At 43.1% G+C, this 16,844-nt stretch overlaps 1 protein-coding gene across 2 annotated transcripts in view; it reads left to right on the top strand.

Annotated features, from left to right (window-relative positions):
- Positions 1-1,911: 1,911 nt before the first annotated feature.
- Positions 1,912-16,844, top strand: part of ADSS1 (adenylosuccinate synthase 1) — a 30,599-nt gene continuing 15,666 nt past the window's right edge. Inside the window, exon 1 of one of the 2 annotated variants that reach the window (XM_027716416.2) lies at positions 1,912-2,178. In XM_027716416.2, the coding sequence (XP_027572217.1) occupies positions 1,990-2,178 (189 nt within the window). In that variant the 5' untranslated portion in view covers positions 1,912-1,989. Of the gene's footprint in view, positions 2,179-3,201; positions 3,209-16,844 lie in introns of those variants that run through there. The other variant, XM_039378965.1, reaches the window with a different exon arrangement.

Here is a 16,844-nt window from a genome sequence, read left to right on the forward strand (position 1 = left end):
GTCTCATCCGAGCCAGAGTGTAAGAGAAGGAATATGTCACTGGAAAATGCTGAATTTCTGTCCCTTACTGTCTTGGTAGGGATCACACACATGCAATTGCCAGGAGGAGCGTGGAAGCAGCAGCTGGTACAGTTCCCCCTGCCTGAAGCTGTGACCTGGTATGTTCTCCTGTTTAGCTTCCGTGCATGTGTGTGTGTGTGTGTGCGCTGGTATGTATGTGCACATACGCACCTCACACTAACACGGGTGAATGTGCCTCAGACTAGTCTGTTAACCTTACACATTTCAAGTTGCTTCTTTTAAGGGCATGGTACCACATGGCCTGGAGCTACAGAATGCATGTTGCAGAGAAAGCCAAGCGTAACCTATGGCTCGTGCATGGAGAAGGAGTTATGGGTGACAGGCATGGTCTGTTCGCCTGTCACACCACAGAAGTGGGTCCCTGTGACACAGCTCCACAGGCCTCGTTTGTTTATCTGTCTCGTACTGGTTGTCCTGTGTTTTTTCAGGTCAGTGTGTGAGTGCATGTGTGGGTGTGCATGTGTGCCTTGCCAAAATAGTCTCGGGTATCTCAGGCCATGGGACAGACTATGTATGTGCCTGTCAACAGGGTAATGCCAGTTCAGTAACAACAGTCATATGTATTTTAGGCTAAGGTGTGCGTCAGTCAAACTCCAAGTGCGCCTTGCCTGTGTTTGTCGGGCCAGCGGGTGGATGTTTGTGTCTCATGATCCCTGTGTGCCAGAGCAGCTCGTCTGCTTGTCCCTCTCCCTCTGACTGTTGCATATCACAGGATACTCTGAGTGTATGTGCCAGGATTCTCCGAGAGCTAAATTCTCTGTATGTCTAACAGCAACAGTCCCAAATGCCTCAGAGCAACCTCTGTCTTGCAGTGATAGTAGCCCATGTTCCTCAGGCCAGTGTCTGTCTGTCTGTCAGTGACACAGGCTCATGTGCCTGAGAACACTGAATGTGCCTCACAGTGACACACTGTCACACCTCAGTGACAGTGACAGTCACGCACCTCAGTGCAGCATGTGTCCGTACATCCCCATGACACAGCCCCACAGGCCTCAGACTGATGTGACAGCCACATGCCTTGGACCCGTGTGCCTCAGCCCCTGACAGAGTGACACAGCCGCACGCCTCAGACCCGTGGGTAAGCGTGCCTTGCAGTGATGCAGCCCTGCATGACCCAGCTCCATGTCTGTCTGTCTGTCCGTCAGTCTGTCCGTCTGTGCCAGAAGCCCACCTGCCTCAGACTCACATGTCTGCCTGAGGGTGTCATGGGCTCATGTCCCTCTGAGGTGCCCCTGTCACATGCGAGCCCCAGGGCTGTGCACACCCCACGGTGCCACAGCCTCCACATCTGGGGGTCGGTGTGCATGTGTGTGAAGAGACTGTATGTGTGTGTGTGTGTGTGTGTGTGTGTGTGTGTGTGTGTGTGTGTGTGAGGGGACTGCATGTGTGTGAGGGGACTGTGAGTGCGTGTGTGAGGGGATTGTGTGTGTGTGTGAGGAGACTGTGTGTGAGCAGTGCTGTGCGTTTGTGAGGGGACCGCGTGTTTGTGTGAGGGGACCTTGCATGTGAGACGTGCTGTGCGTGTGTGTCTGTGACGGGACCGTGCGCGAGTGGTGCTGTGTGTGCGGCGGGAGGAGACCGCGCGTGGGTGAGGGGATCGTGTGTGTGCGTATGAGGAGACTGTACGTCTGTATGAGGGGACCGTGCATGTGTGAATGGACCATACACGTGTGTGAGGGGACCGTGTGTGTGTGAAGGGACCGTGCGTGCGAGCGCGGGCGGGCAGCCGAGGCCGAGCCCGGGGGGCAGCGGCCCCGCACGTCAGCGCGGAGCGGGGCGGGCGGCGGCGGCGGCAGCGCCCTTAAAGGCGGGCGGCGGCGGCGCGGGCAGCGCGCAGGGCTCGGCGGCGGCGGGGAGCGAAAGCAGCCTGAGGCGGCGGCTGTAGCCACAGCCACCCTCCCACACAGCATGTCGGGCACCCGGGCGTCCAACGACCGCAGCAGCCACCCCGCCGCCGGCGGCGGGCTGAAGCGGGCGCGCAGCGAGCCGGGCGGTAACAAAGTGACCGTGGTGCTGGGGGCGCAGTGGGGGGACGAAGGCAAGGGCAAGGTGGTCGACCTGCTGGCCACCGAGTCGGACATTGTGTGCCGGTGCCAGGTGGGTGCCGGGCCGGCTCTTATCAACCGCTCCCTGGGCGCTTCCCCGCCCTGCGTTCCGTGCTCCCCGCGGCTCCCGCTTTCCCCCAGCTCCCCCCGGGCCCGGCGCCCTCCTCGCCGTGCGGGTCCCCTCGGCCTTCTGCTGCTCCCCCTTTTCCTCCCTCCAGCCTTGTTTCCCTCCGCCTGCCCGCCGCTCTTCGCTCTTCTGCTGCTCCTCGCTCCCGCTGGTCTCCTCCCTCCCCGCTCCCGGTTCCCCGCTCCCTCTCCCGCAGCCAGCGGCGGGGCGCGAGCGTGTCCCGGTGGGCAGCCCTGTGTCCCCCACACCCCCCCTCCGACCCTCCCCGGCTGCGCCTCCAAATGCCACTCGGAAAGAAAAAGCCCTGAGCTATAAATATAAATAGCTGACCCTTCACGATAAGCGACACTGGATCCCGAGGGGGCGGGGGAGGGAGGGGGGCCGGGGCCGCCTGCCCGGGGGTGCCCGGGGAGGAGCCTTGGGAAGCCGGGACCCGGGGACCCGGGTGCGGTCCGGGCTTGCAAGGATGTTCTGCCTGCGAAGGGCTGGGTGGGTGTCTCCGGGCGTGCTGCTTCTCCGGGGAAAATCGCTAATGAACCTCAGGAGTCTGCCAAAGTTTTACTGCAGGGGCTGTTTCGGATGGGCGGGTTGCGTTCCCTGCAAAGCGCCTGGAATTGTATTATAAAAAATATTTTAGAGTGGAGCGTGAGTAAAATAGGGGGAAAAAAAAACAAGTTATGTAAAAAATAGAAGATTTAGAGTTGCATGAAACCAGGGAACATCTTGCGTGGCTTTGCTTATATCTATTTTTGAGTTGAATATGATGCGAGTATTCTCAAAACAATATATTTGCCTAGTACAAACCTAATTAGACACAAAGGTGATCCCAAACAGAATCTTAAAATGGTTTGGAAGGACCTTAAAGATCACCCAGTTCCAACTCCCCTGTCATGACCTGGGACACTTTCCATCCAGCCTGGCCTTGAACACTTCCAGGGATGGAGTATCAGTAATGGTAATAACTTCTATAGAACTTTTTTCAGACATTAGTTATGAACATATTAGATCAATACAGCTAATAATCTATCTCTTGTACCTTTAAACTATGTGAGCGCATTAATAAGTAGTCAGCTTAGTCCAGCTCAGCTGATATGTACCATGAAATTTATTCTGCTTTAAAATGCGTGATAGTTACTGAAAAGCTACAGACATCCTTGAATCCAAGATAATAAATCCAAGGACGTTTGTCTAATTAAGTATATTATGTAAATAAATGTTGTCATGAAGGTTAAATATTTAGAAGGTGGAGGAAGTATTTTCATTTGGGACATTAAACTCCCAAGATCTTGAATCACCTTGGGGAGAAGTTTCCCTGCAAAAGGTAGCTAATGAAAATGTATTATCAGTTCTATAGCTATTTTTCCATATTTATTTCTTCCCTCCCCCAATAACGTGTTACTAGGAATTTAAACTCAGGTCTCAGGATTGCTTTGGTGAGAAAGCAAAATCTAAAAGTTTTAGCTGAGGAGGAGCATTTCATACAGGCCACGGTCAAATAGTGCATTCTCATGAGGTTACTGTTACTGCTGCAAGGAGTCATGTTAGTTCTTTTTAGATTCAATTTTGAGGGATGCCCTGAGGCTACTTTCAAGGCGGATTTGCTGTCCTTCCAGAGAACTAATTTGCAAGCGTGGCCCCCAGGTGCAGCCTCAGAAAACTCTCTGAAGGATACAGGACTCCTCGTGTGTGAGGATCAGTGTGTTGGCAACAGGCTGGTGGCTTAGATGGGTTAATGTGCTGCTGGGCACATCCAGATTGTCTTTCTGTAGCCTGATGGTGAGACTGGGGTGGATGGAAGGCAGGTGGATCTAGAACAGCTCTGGACTCTTTTCAGAATAATGTTCACTGACATACTTGCACACACACTGTGTGTGTGACTATAATAGGATTACTGATATGCTGGTCAGATGGAGATGTCTTCAGGATTGGAGTTTAGGGACTACTATGTAGTATTTGAAAGATAAAATATGAGTCAGGATTTACTTTTGAGTTGCAAGTATTATAAAACTTTAGTGAGAAGTGGATTTTTTTTTAATACTTAAGTGGGTGTTTGGCACATTTGGCAATTTGAGCATGCTTTAAAAAATGTGCCATTTTAATAATTCAATATTTCATACTTTCAAAGCCAATCATGCAAGTACATAACGGTGTATGATTTTTGCCTGTTAGAAGTCAAATGAGACTGTTAAAGCTTAGTAAAGATATGCACATATCTAAGGATGTGAGCTGTACTGATGAGTTCTCCCAGTGTGATAATGGCAGGTCATTAACTTACAGGTGTAATCAGCCTGAGAGGAACTTAATTAATGCTGTGCAGTGCCATCAAAAACCTCACCATCTGAACTAGAATCTTGCTTGCTTCACATTCCTCCTGGAAACTGAGGAAAAACTTCTAGTGCCATAGCACCTATTAGAAGCAATTCCTTAAACAAGAAACACTGAATGTCTCACTTATTAGAGACTTGAGGAAAAAAAAGTAAGAAAAAAAAAATCCCACCAGGACTTTTTTGTGGTTTATAATATGGTGATTGACAAGGTTATTCCCTGATGTCCTGCCCACTTTGTTTTCTGAGACATTGATGGAAATTACGTTCAACAGCTTGTTTTAGTTCTCAGTGAAATGGAAGTAGAGAAAGCTCTAAAAGGAACGTCTAAAGGGGGACATTTGTCTTTTGAAACCGTGTCTCAGCTATGTAGTAGGATACTCTTTGAGCTAACCTTTCAAAAAAAGGTGGGGTTTCCCCCCTCCCTGTATAGGAATTTAAATCCAAAGCCAAATTTGAGTTTGAAGAGTTTTCTCAAAATACTGGTTCCCTAATGTTTCTGTGAAAGGAAGTAATTTTCATTACATGCTTCTCAAGTATTTTAGCGTGTTGATTTCATAAGAAAAATCTGTGACATGGATTGCTGCAGAGGAAATGAGACTGTATTTTCTGGGATACTAGAAAGAAAGGCAAGCAGGTGAATGGGAACAGGAAGTCCATCACAGGCACAAGGGAAGAAGCTTCAAAATACGTTAAAGAAAATTCTGTATTAAAATCCAACCTCTTTAATTTTCCTGAGTGTTAAGAATTTAATTTCACATGAATTGATGAGTCAGTTTATTGGTCACGTTGTTTCGGTTTTTCTCAGTACTTAGATTATACACAGTCTGAGTTCAAAAGAGTTAGGTACACACCATTTGGCAACAGTGAAATATGTGACATAATTTAAATATGAGAACTTAGTTCACCTGAAGTAATTGGTTTCATTTCCTCTGTATACTTGAGACATTCTTTGTGAAAGAGGATGTTTCAGAAAGGGTAAAAGATCTTGGATATTCTTGTAGATGGTGCTGTACAAAATTTTTCACAGGCTGCTTTCATTAAAATACCAGACACATGGGCACACAAACCCACATAAACAAGCAGAAAAGGTATTCCTGAATAAACTAATAACAGCAGGCCATTTAGGGCTGTTAAGGAACTGAGTAGGTTTAAGTTAGGGTTATTAATGGAGAACATCAAGAACATTTTTCCTCTAAATTGCTCTTTCAGCAAGCAAAGGCACTCAGAAGCAGAACATCAGAGTCCAATATTTCTTTCTTATTGTGACCTCCTGGGGCATGGAGCTGCCTTATGCTGTGCAATACTTCTAATCCCTGGTATATTTTCAGAGAAGGATATAACCAAGGAGCTCAGCGACAAATAGTTAATTTTGATGCTTCTTTTAAAACAGGGTTTGCATTTGTTTAAAGCTTTTAACTAGGAGAATACTGGACATAAAGAGAGGAGTTCACTTTTTACCTTGCCTTCTAGCATGTTGTCATAGAACAAGAAGTCCTTGTGTAAGATGAAGTAATTTGGGTACGTATAACATACTAAAGAAGAGAGGTTTGGTGTTGTTCAAAACATAGTTTCAGATCATGATGTCTTCAGTGGCAGCTCTCATTCCAGCTGTACCTTTCTCACATCACCTAATATGCTGTCTTGTGCCTACCTTCAGCGCTGGAACTTGTGGCTGGTATTAGGTACCAGGGTTTTAATTAGATAATTTCTCAGATCTGGTTTGGAGCATGATCAAACAGTCACCTGTCACCAGGGCCAAGGTGGAAGGCTTCCAGAGGCACTGCTTAAACTAGATCTGTTCCTAAAAAGTCATATGTAGTATGTCCTCGGTTAACTGAGGCCAGCCGGTGGTCATACAGTTCTAGCTGTTTCCTTAAGCTGAGACTACGTAAGGTACACTGTAATAATAACTTTTCACTGAATGTGTTTACTGGGCAATTCTGTTTGTGATTGGAAAAGGAAATAGTGTGCATTGTCATATATGGCAGGAGAAGTACCTTGCATCTTTGCCAATAGTGGCAAATTACTCATGAGACACTTTCATAATTCAAGTGTGTGCCAAGAATGCCTAGGAATTTCTCTTGGAATGGAGAGTAAACAGTTCTGCCTTTCCTGATGAAATTTTCTTGGGCAATAACATTGTTTTTCAACAAAGCAACCCAAAGCGCTGTAGGAAAATGCCTCATAAACAATTTGACAAAAATTTTGAAGAGAAGGGAAGACTTTCCAAAAGCTTAATGTGAAAGATATAAAAACTATCACTAATAAGTGAGTAGAGCCCCTGTGATAATCACCATTACCTGCAGTGGGTCACATCCCAGTTGCTCAATAGATGGGTGAAACAGTGGTGGCACAAATGCACCTTTCCTTTGCTTCACACCAACACCAGTGGCAGTGATTCAGCAATAGGGACCAGGCCAAGACAGTTTTTAAGATTTTTCAAGATGTCATTTGGCACTGCTGTTCCAGTGTGCCCATGACAATGCTGGATGTGTCAGTCCTGTGACACTTCTGCCTTCTGGAAGTCTGGAAACAATCTGCCTGATGTTGTCAGCATTCCCCCAAGAAATGACATTTAAGAGGCAACACCAAATGGTAAGAATGTGATTGCATTAAGAAGAGCTGTTATTAAATTTCTTAAGTTTCTCATATTAAAGGTTTTGTTTTGTACTAATTATGCAGTCATTTTTAAAACACTTCCTCTATCCAAGTCAGTATCCTCTCGAGTTAAGAATTGCTTTGGTTTCAAAAAAAGCATCTTCTGATCTTTTGAGGCAAATGGACAAAAGTTACAGTTGATACTGAAGAAAAGCTTAGGAGGTTGGAAAAGGTTCAGGAAATCTGACTGTTAAGGTCTTTTGTGGTTGAGTAGTTCACAGTTATTTAGACTGAGAGATTTAACCAAGTCATACACCAAGAGTGTTGAGTGGCCAGTTTTCTTGATGTAGTGGATGCTAACAAATAAGATTAGGAGGGTCTAGCCAGTAGGAAAAGCCTGGCAATGGTTTGGGATACCATTGCAACGTTAGAGAAGGATCTAGGCAAGGGTGAAGGGACGTGCCCAATGCTTCAACAAAAGTAACTCATGTTATTCCTGGTTTCCTTATTTCCTTGGTTTAATGTTTTAATGAGTGCATTGTAAATGCTGTATATTTTTGAAGCAGTACTTTGAGGAATGCAAAGGAAAATACTGTGGGCAAGTGATCGAATAATAAAAACCAAGCGTGGCAGAAATGCCAGACGAGTAGTTTCTCTCCGTGATTTAGGTCAGTTTCCTTTGTTCCTCTGTTGTGGCTGCTTACCCTGCCCTGTCAGCAGCACGTTGTTGTGACTGTTCCCTATTGATCATGGGCTGCTGGAACTGTTTACAGCAGGGATTAAATTAGGGCAGTTTTATGTGATGATTATGTGGAGTTACAGGGGCTTGTTGGCTACTGCTTTTCTGTGTGTAGGTATCGTGTTTTGCTCTCCTTTCAGTGAGATTTAACCCTGATATTTAGCATTTCTCCCTACAGGATAAAGTAGCATGGAAAGACTTTAATCTCCTAATGAGTTAGTGCTTGATGATCTTCAGTGAAGAGATTGATGACCTTGGAGTCGTGAGTGTGCAGTGACTGCAGGACTGTTGTTTTTGATTTCTTGAATGTTAGGGAGGGCTGATAATCTCATTTGTGTGTACATTCATACAGCTGTATTTCTAAGTCATTTTTTGCAAGATTCCCTGCAAAGAAAGCAAGTAGAAATCATTTTGCTATTCAACAGAGGAAAGTGTGAGTTTTGTCCTCAGCTACAGTAAGTCCACCTTTCCAAAACTGATTTCTTTTTTGTAGCAACCTGTCGCTTATAGGGTATTTTATCCAATTTTCTAATTAATTTTCCTTATACATACTTACATGCCACGCTGTATCATTTTAAACTTTAGAACAACATGGTGACATTGCTATTTTAAACTAGTCTCTCCTTTGGGCATCAGCGAGATGATCTCAGGACCACCAGGATTATAAATACTGTGTGAGAAGGTCAGGTTTAAAGTTTCCAAATCTCCATAAGAAAGCAAGCTTAATTTTCAATCCCCTTTATAAAGCCTGATGAATTTATTATCCTCTACAAGCATCAAAAGAAAACAGCTGAAAATTAAGCTGAAATGACATCTGTTCTATTTCATTCCTGTTGATAACTTGTTTACAGATATAAGAAAACTTATGTTCATATCTTTGGATCGTGTTACTTCCCACAGGGTTATGACTACACTTCTTCAGAAGAGAGGACTAAAGACGAGCAGACATGACTAGTTTTTTCATGTTTGATTTCCTTTATTTTAGTATTTTACAAACTTTGACCAGAATGTTTTTTCCACTATAGCATTTTCTATCAATACTCCTTGCATTTATTTTCTTTGTATCTTTTGTTGGAGTAAGTGTGTGTTTTGTTCTAGTGGTCTGTCGTGGTATATTGTTTCTATGTGGTTTGATAAAACTTTGAATTCAGTTTGAGAGAAAATAACTGAAGTTTGAGTGTCTAGTTTACCTGCACTGATTGCTGTTTAAAACCTGAGTTGAATTAGACCTGGCTTTTCCAGTTGCATTTTTCAGATAGTTAGGAAGACCAAAGTATCCACATAAATTAGGGTCATTTCTTCTAGTAAAGGAAATATACTACATTATTGGTGCAATATATGATATAAGCTTCGAGTTTTATATTTGTGCTAGAAATAATTTTACATGTTTCTTTAAAGTTCAAAAATCTTGGTCAGTTCTTTGTAGGAGTATTTGTGTTTATAATCATGCTAATTATCTCATTAGGCTTTAGCAAATCTCCTTCTATGGGAATTTGGGAGTTTTTGAAGAGATCTCTGTTTTAATTGGGAAGGTGGATTTTGTTCATTGTTTGAGACAGTGAGAAGGGGCACACTTGAACAGAGGCAGGAACCAGACACAGCAGTTCTGTGCAGCGTTGTTTGTACTTGAAACCATTATTGGGAATAAGAGCCAGATTAACTAGATTTGGCTGATGGTGGTTGGTGTTGGGAGAGAAACCTGCAGCTCACTCCAGTTCTTTGACACCACCACAGCTTTAAACATCACCTCTCCCTTAGTTCTTCTGGTCTAAGGGGTACCTGTGACTATTGCCAACCCCACTCTTCCCAATGGCTTGATTTAAAAAATAAATAAATAAATAAATAAATAAATAAATAATGGTCCACTTCTTGAAACTTGAGTTGGGGTGAGTTGGATGTTATTTGGTGATAGTTAAACTGGGGAAAAAAAATTAGCAAGAAAAACTTCCAGTAGGGGAAACTATGAAAAGCACTTGTGGCAGCAACTTCCCCACTGGAATGTGCAGCACTTCCAGTCCCTGACTAAAGCTTTCACACACAGGTGATTCAGTGACATTGCGTTGAAGGGTCTGAGTGTTCAAAGCACTTAATGCATTGCATTTGTTTGGATTTTTTTTTTTATACCAATGATGTTCAAACCTGATTTTCAATGGTATAAATAGTGAGAAATATCATGAAAGTCAATGGATCTATATTATTATAAAGTTCATGTCAGAGCCTGTTGTGCTGGTAGCACTAATTAGTTACATTTACTCAAGTTAGTTCCAGGTAGTTTTTGAGGTAAGTTAGACAGCCAATTTTAATAAAATTGTTAAGAAATTATTTATGTAACAATGCTCCTACTTGTTTATTCACATATAAAATGCTAAAAGTGAAAGAAAAGTAGTTCAGGTAAGAAAGCAGAAGTAATTTATAGTCTCTTTGTTAGTATGATGAGAGAGGTGTTTGGCCTCCAGGTACAGCTGAATTTCAGAAAATGTTTTGCTCCATTGATGGATGGAATTAGTAGAACTGGGACTCTTATAATGAAGAGATAGACAGGAGTCATAGGATTTGTTTTCAGATGCAGACTTCCCAAACTGCTGGGTTGTGGCTGGTATTCCAATTCATAGATTATAAATTCATATATTATAATAATGCCAGAGGGGATCATCGTGTAATCTTGTCCTAGTACCAAGGACACAGTATTCTAGTAGCAGTTGCACCACTGCCAAAAGGAGAGGTAATACAATCTTTCTACTCCTACTTAATATTCCCGTTTATCCATGTGAGGTTTGCCTTGGGCGTATCAGCCAGTACTGAAACTGTGTTCAGATACCTCCACGTGCTTCCTAGCACAGATGTCTCCCATCCAGAGTTTGACCTACATTTTTGTTTTGAATTCATTTATTCAAAACCTGGTCATGGCATTTTATACATTCACTGCATGTACCAATGGGTTAAGGAGCTGCTGTGTACTCCTGGTGTGTCACTCATACCACGGTGGTGTTGGCTGCAGATCTTCAGTAACCAGTTTTTGTTGTTTCCCCATTGCATTGCCAACTGGGAGAGGGTGAGAACTGATCCTCGTGGGACCCAGCAGTAATAAGCCTGTTTTGTGTTCACACAAATATAATTTGAAACTATCATCATGTTCTAAGGTATTTTATATGTGCTCTGATGGTTTTTTCATATCAATCTACTTTATCAAGTTGCATTTGGGCATTGTGGGAAGCACAGAGCAAATGAAGGATGTGCCAAACAGCAGATCATCTGGAAACATTCCTCCCACATACACATAATGCCATCTCCTGCACACTACCTACCTGACAAGAGCAGGCAGAAACACCTCTGAGCATAAGGATGCATTTCATTCCTATTCAAACATGTATCTTAAGGCCAGCTGGGAAAATAGAGTTCCTGCTGCAGGTACTGAACAGCCTCACTGCTGCTCTCAAAAGAAATTCGCTTTTTATCTTGGGATGTTTTGGCTGCGATACAGAACAAAACAGGAGCCTTGAAATGGTTGAGCACTTTGGGAAGTGGATTTGTTTCTTCGTTTTTTTTTAACTTCTACTACAGAGACAGACTGTGTACTCTGCCAACCTGTTCATAATAATTATTAATTCCCTAAAAGACAGTGTTTATACCAGCATACAGTTGATAACACTGGTAAGATATAGCTTCTCAGTTTAGTGTATTGTTGCAGTTTTGGTGTTCAAGCACTCTGAAATACTAATCAAAGTACATCAGTGCAAGACTCCAATATTACAAATAGATCAGCACATAAAAAGCTTGGAAATGCATTTTCTTTTTAAACAAAGTGCTGTTCCAGAAAAAAACCGCTTATGATGTTTTATGAGGTAGATTAGTATCTCTAGCTCTTTCTGGTACTGGGACAATATGTAACTTTACACTTGGATTATAATATTTTTGAAAATATAAATTTTTATCTGAGTACAACTTCATAATTTTTAAAAAAAAAAATCTAAAAAAAACCCCAGACCTCATTGCTGTTAATAGAGTTTTCAACTTCTTCTGCTTTCCAAGTTAATAAAAACTGATTTGTTGAGCAATGTAGGTACTTTGAAAAGGCTGTGTACTAATTTTTTGCTGCAGGCTGTTGTGGTGGGTTGACTCTGGCTGGATGCCAGGTGCCCACCAAAGGCACTCTGTCACTCCTGTCCCCAGGTGGGCAGGGGAGAGAAAATATAACAAAAGGCATGTTGGGACAAGGACAGAGAGAGATCACTCACCACTTACAGTCATGCACAGAACAGACTGGGGTAAAGGAAAACTCAGCTTATTATCAATCAGAGTAGGATAGTGAGAAATAAAACCAAGTCTTAAAAACACCTTTCCCTGACCCCTCCCTTCTTCTCAAACTCAGCCTCTCTCCCAAATTATCTTTCCCCCGTGTGGCCTGGGGGACAGGGGTTGGGGGCTGTGTTCAGTTTATTACACATTGTCTCTGCTGCTCCTTCCTCCCCAGGGAATGACTCCACACTCTTCTCCTGTTCCAGTGGGGGGGTCCCTCCCACGGGAGACAGTCCTCCATGAACTTTTCCAACATGAGCCTTTCCCAAGGGTTGCAGTTCTTCATTAACTGCTCCAGCATTAGTTGCTTCCATGGGTTGCAGTCCTTCAGGAACAGGCTGGGGGGTCCCCTGTGGGCAAACCTGCTCCAGAGTGGACTCTTTTCTCCATGGGTCTGCAGGTCCCTGCCAGGAGTCTGCCCTGTCATGGACTTCCCATGGTGTCACAGACTCCTTTGGGCATCCTGCTGCTCTAGACAGTGTCTACAGGTGGATCTCTGCTCCTCCATAGGCTCCATGGGCTGCAGGGGCACAGCTGCCTCACCAGGATCCGTACCACAGGCTGCGGGGGAATCTCTGCTCCGGCACCTGGAGCACCTTCTCTCCACCTGCACTGACCTTGGGGTCCGCAGAGCTGTTTCTCTCTCACATTCTTGCTTCTCTCTCTGGTTGTAGTTGCTGGGTTTTGTTTTGGGTTTTTTGGTTGTTTTTTTTCCCCTTCTTAAGTACATTATCCCAGAGGTGCCATCCCAGTTGCTGCTGGGCTTGGTCTTGGCCAGCGGTGGGTTCCTCTTGGAGCTGGCTGACATTGGCTTTATTGGACATGGTGGAAGCTTCCAACATCTTCTCACAGAAGCCACCCCTGTAGCCCCTGCCCCCACCCCACTAGTAAAACCTCACCATGCAAAGCCAATAAAGCTATGAATTACTTCAATGAAGTAATTATTTTTTACTTAGATGCCTGATTTAAATGGGAACAACTTTAACACCTACCAAGTACAGCCAGAAACAAGCATTTGTGTGCTCCAAAACTTGAATGTAGCTGGTATGAAGAACACCAGCTGTGGCTGTGCAGTCAAAAATCATTGCTGCATTTAGGTAGTGCCTCAAAGGAAGTGATTTTGTGTGCTCTCTTGAGACAAGCTTCTGAAATGATATGTAGGTCTCTTTATTACTATAGTAGTAATCTCTATCCCCTTGTCTGTGGTGTGTGTAATACTTCCCAGTTCTCAAGCCCCGCTTCGCTGCTGCAGTTTGCTGTAATCGATAGCCCCTGTCACGTGCACCTGGAGGGTTTCCTGCATGTGGCACAGTCTTAATTGAGTCACTAGAGATTAAACTGGCTGAACAGAAGATATACAAGTGCTGCTGATCTTGTTGGAATCACTCCAGGACCAGTAAGGAAGGTTTGGGGTTGAAGGGGTTACTAATGTTCAAGTCACTGCTGTCATCCCAGTTGCACTCTGAGCCTTTTGGTGCCTTCTTGGGAACAGAAATTCCCACACCAGAGTAGTTTAATGGGGTGCCCAGGCTTCCAAGTCTTTGAAGGTGAATGCTAATTGTTATTTCTGGTCATACCATCATTTCCCAATGCGGATCATGCCAGAGTGACACTGGTGATTAACCTGTCAGAAGTTGTTGCCTTAATGTTCCCTGTGTTAGAGATGTGTTTGAAGTACTGCAGAAGGCGGCAGATACCATCTCTAGTGACCTGGGAAATTGCAAACAGTAAAACATAAATAAACTTCAGGTGGGCTCAGTGGTGCATGCCAGAGTCTGGATATTAAATGGAAGTTCATTATGCAGAAATGTGTTTGAAGCAAGGGCCAAGCAGAGGCACTAAAAGTTTCTTGGTCCAACAGGAAGCATCCTGAGGGTCCAGAGAACACTGTCACTTGCTGCATTAGTGTTCACAGCACTTTATTGAAATACCATTTGAGGGAAAGAAGGGAGCTTACACGGTTGCATTGTACCAGGAGGTTTTCTGCGCTTTTAAACATGTAATCTTCAAATAAAGCCTGTACAAGCTTTTAGGTTCCCTTATATTTCGAGCAATTTCAAGCAATGGCTCATAGGGCCCCTATATTGACTCTCAGAACTTGAGTAAAAAAACTTTAGCAAATGTCTGCAATATCTGAGCTATTAGACTGCCCATATGGTTAGAATAGCTGTGTAAGTGAACACGAGAAACTACTGAGATGACCAGATAATAAAAAGGAAGTACCTCATCAGATCAGTGTTATGTTTTGCAGGTGTGGTCATGTCTGTTGGGCAATTCAATGCTCTGCTACCACTTTTAATTATATTTACAAAAATGTAATTAATTGAGCTGTAAAAATATACTTGTAAGACACTTGTTCAGAAAACACAGACCAGCATGACCACTGCAAAAAGCAGTACCAGAGCTATCAATACTAGCTTTAATCCAGAAAAATGCTGGTTTATAAGGTCTGTCACTGAATTCTTGATTCATGTTATCTATCCAGAGAGACTGAAAGTGTGTTCAGATATTTTGGGATTGAAGGATGTATCGGATCTGCTGGTGTTTCTGTGCTTCAGAATTTTTTTATGTATGCCAACTTTCACAGCTGCTTGATTAAAGTCTCTTTTAAGCATTTGCTAAAGAAAGAGGCAGCATTTGTCTGGGTATCAGTTGTTCAGGAAATTTTCCAAAAGCATAAACTGTCTTTCATAAATATTCTCATACTGGTGTATCCCAACTTCTGAAGTTTCAGGATACAAGAAAATGGCTTTGACTATAATTTAGGAGTGCTGTTATCTCAGAATGTGAGTCCTCAAGCCTGACTTCATTTGTTCATATTCATGTTGATTAAGTAAAATATAACTATAGCATTAGTGACAACAAATACTTTTGAAGCAGCCTGGTTCCCCATTTTCTGAGGAAACATGAAAATTGTTGTTTGTTGTAGAAATTAAATCAATGTTAAATGAGGGAGTTAATTCTTTTAAAGTTTCCATCTTGCCATCGTCAATGGGTGAGCAGAAAGAGAACACTGGCAGTCCCAGCAGAAGTTACTAGTCTCTTTCTCAGCCTGATACCAGTATAATAAAATAAACCAGTGTTTCAACCAGTTCAATCCATCCTGTGTCAGACCTCTTAAATACCATGTAAAGGACTCTCCTACCTGATTTATTAACCTTTTAGGTAATTTAATACTCTTAACTAGATCCAGGATCCTACAACTGCTTTATTATATCTGGGAGGCAAACAAAATACCCAGGGTGGTTCAACTTCCTTCAGGATTCTCTGGACAAGTTATAATTCTGTGTTAGCAAGATACTTGGGAATCCTTTCCATCTCAAGGATGAGCTACCCTGAAGTTTTTTAATCAAATGAAATTTGTGTTATAACTCCTACTCAGCTCTCCCTTAGCAGATTATCACTTTAAAATTCATTGTTGAGCTCACATCTTCCAGAGCATGAAATTTAGTTTTGTCGTATTTGAAGGCATATTTCCTAGTTTTCCTCCATCACAGTGCTAAAAAAAAAATTCTTTTTCTGTAAGCCGTAGCTTTTCTTTTCTTATTTTTGTGTTCAGTATTTATCCACATTTTGAAAGGATTGCCAGTTGCCACTTTCCTGTACTTTACACACAAACAAAAGGGCAAATCAGTAAATGAAGGGTAAATGAAACTCTGGAATAACATGTGTTACAGTATTCATTTTTATAAATGACTGTCCTTTCTCAGAATTTTCATATAACTGCATTCATTCAGCCAACACTCTTCATTGTCTGCAAATCACCAATGACAGTCTCAGTTCTCCTCCCAGCAGATACCCTCATTCTAGACAGTTTTACATCATTCAGACATCACTTCAAGTCCACGAAGATTTATAAGTGTTTTGGAAAGCTGAAGGCCTGTAGCACTGGAGCAGACAAGTAGTCAGATTTCCCAACCTTATCAGTAGGAGACGAAGTTATATCAAGACAGAACAGCAACAAACATTAAGCCTGCTGAGAAAACTGGACCTTTAATTTTTAAAACTCTTTAAGTTGCTGGTCAAATCAATTCATGGCCTTGATTTACTCACCTCTTTCCAAGTTGCCGCTGCCACCAAAATTGTTGTGCAAGTTTGGAGTTGGCTTCCTGCCAAGTCTCCGAAACTCGACAACAGGATCTCCTTCCCAGAGAGGGAAGGGAAAAAAAAACAAAAAAACCAGGCAGCCAAAGTTCTAGCAAAAATATATATATATTATGTATAAAACAGAGATATACAATGAGAATTATATGTATATAAATCTATGACCCCAAGTAGCTTCCCGAAGTTGAAGGGAAGAGGGGGGAAGGGAGAAGGGAAAAGGATAAAATAGGGTGAAAAGGGACAAATAGTAAAACAGATCTACACAATCTAAAAACCCAGCAAAGCTGAAGAATTGGCAAGAGCTCACCACTTCCCTTGAAAGAAAGCAGTACGTCTGGACACAGCCCAGCACTCCCCCCTCACGCGTGGCCGATAACAGCAGTTACTGTAGGCCTCAGCTCCAGATAAGCCAGGCCCAGACAGGGACCACCGTTCTCCAACCTCGCCGGAAGAGAAAAGAGCGAACTATCTTATCAATGCCTTATTTATACCCTAGGTTACGTAAAGGAATAGCATGGAATACTTCC

Source organism: Pipra filicauda, unplaced genomic scaffold, assembly GCF_003945595.2.
Source record: "Pipra filicauda isolate LSUMZ 115617 unplaced genomic scaffold, ASM394559v2 scaffold151_size3305965_pilon, whole genome shotgun sequence".
NCBI classification, from domain to species: Eukaryota; Metazoa; Chordata; class Aves; order Passeriformes; family Pipridae; genus Pipra; species Pipra filicauda.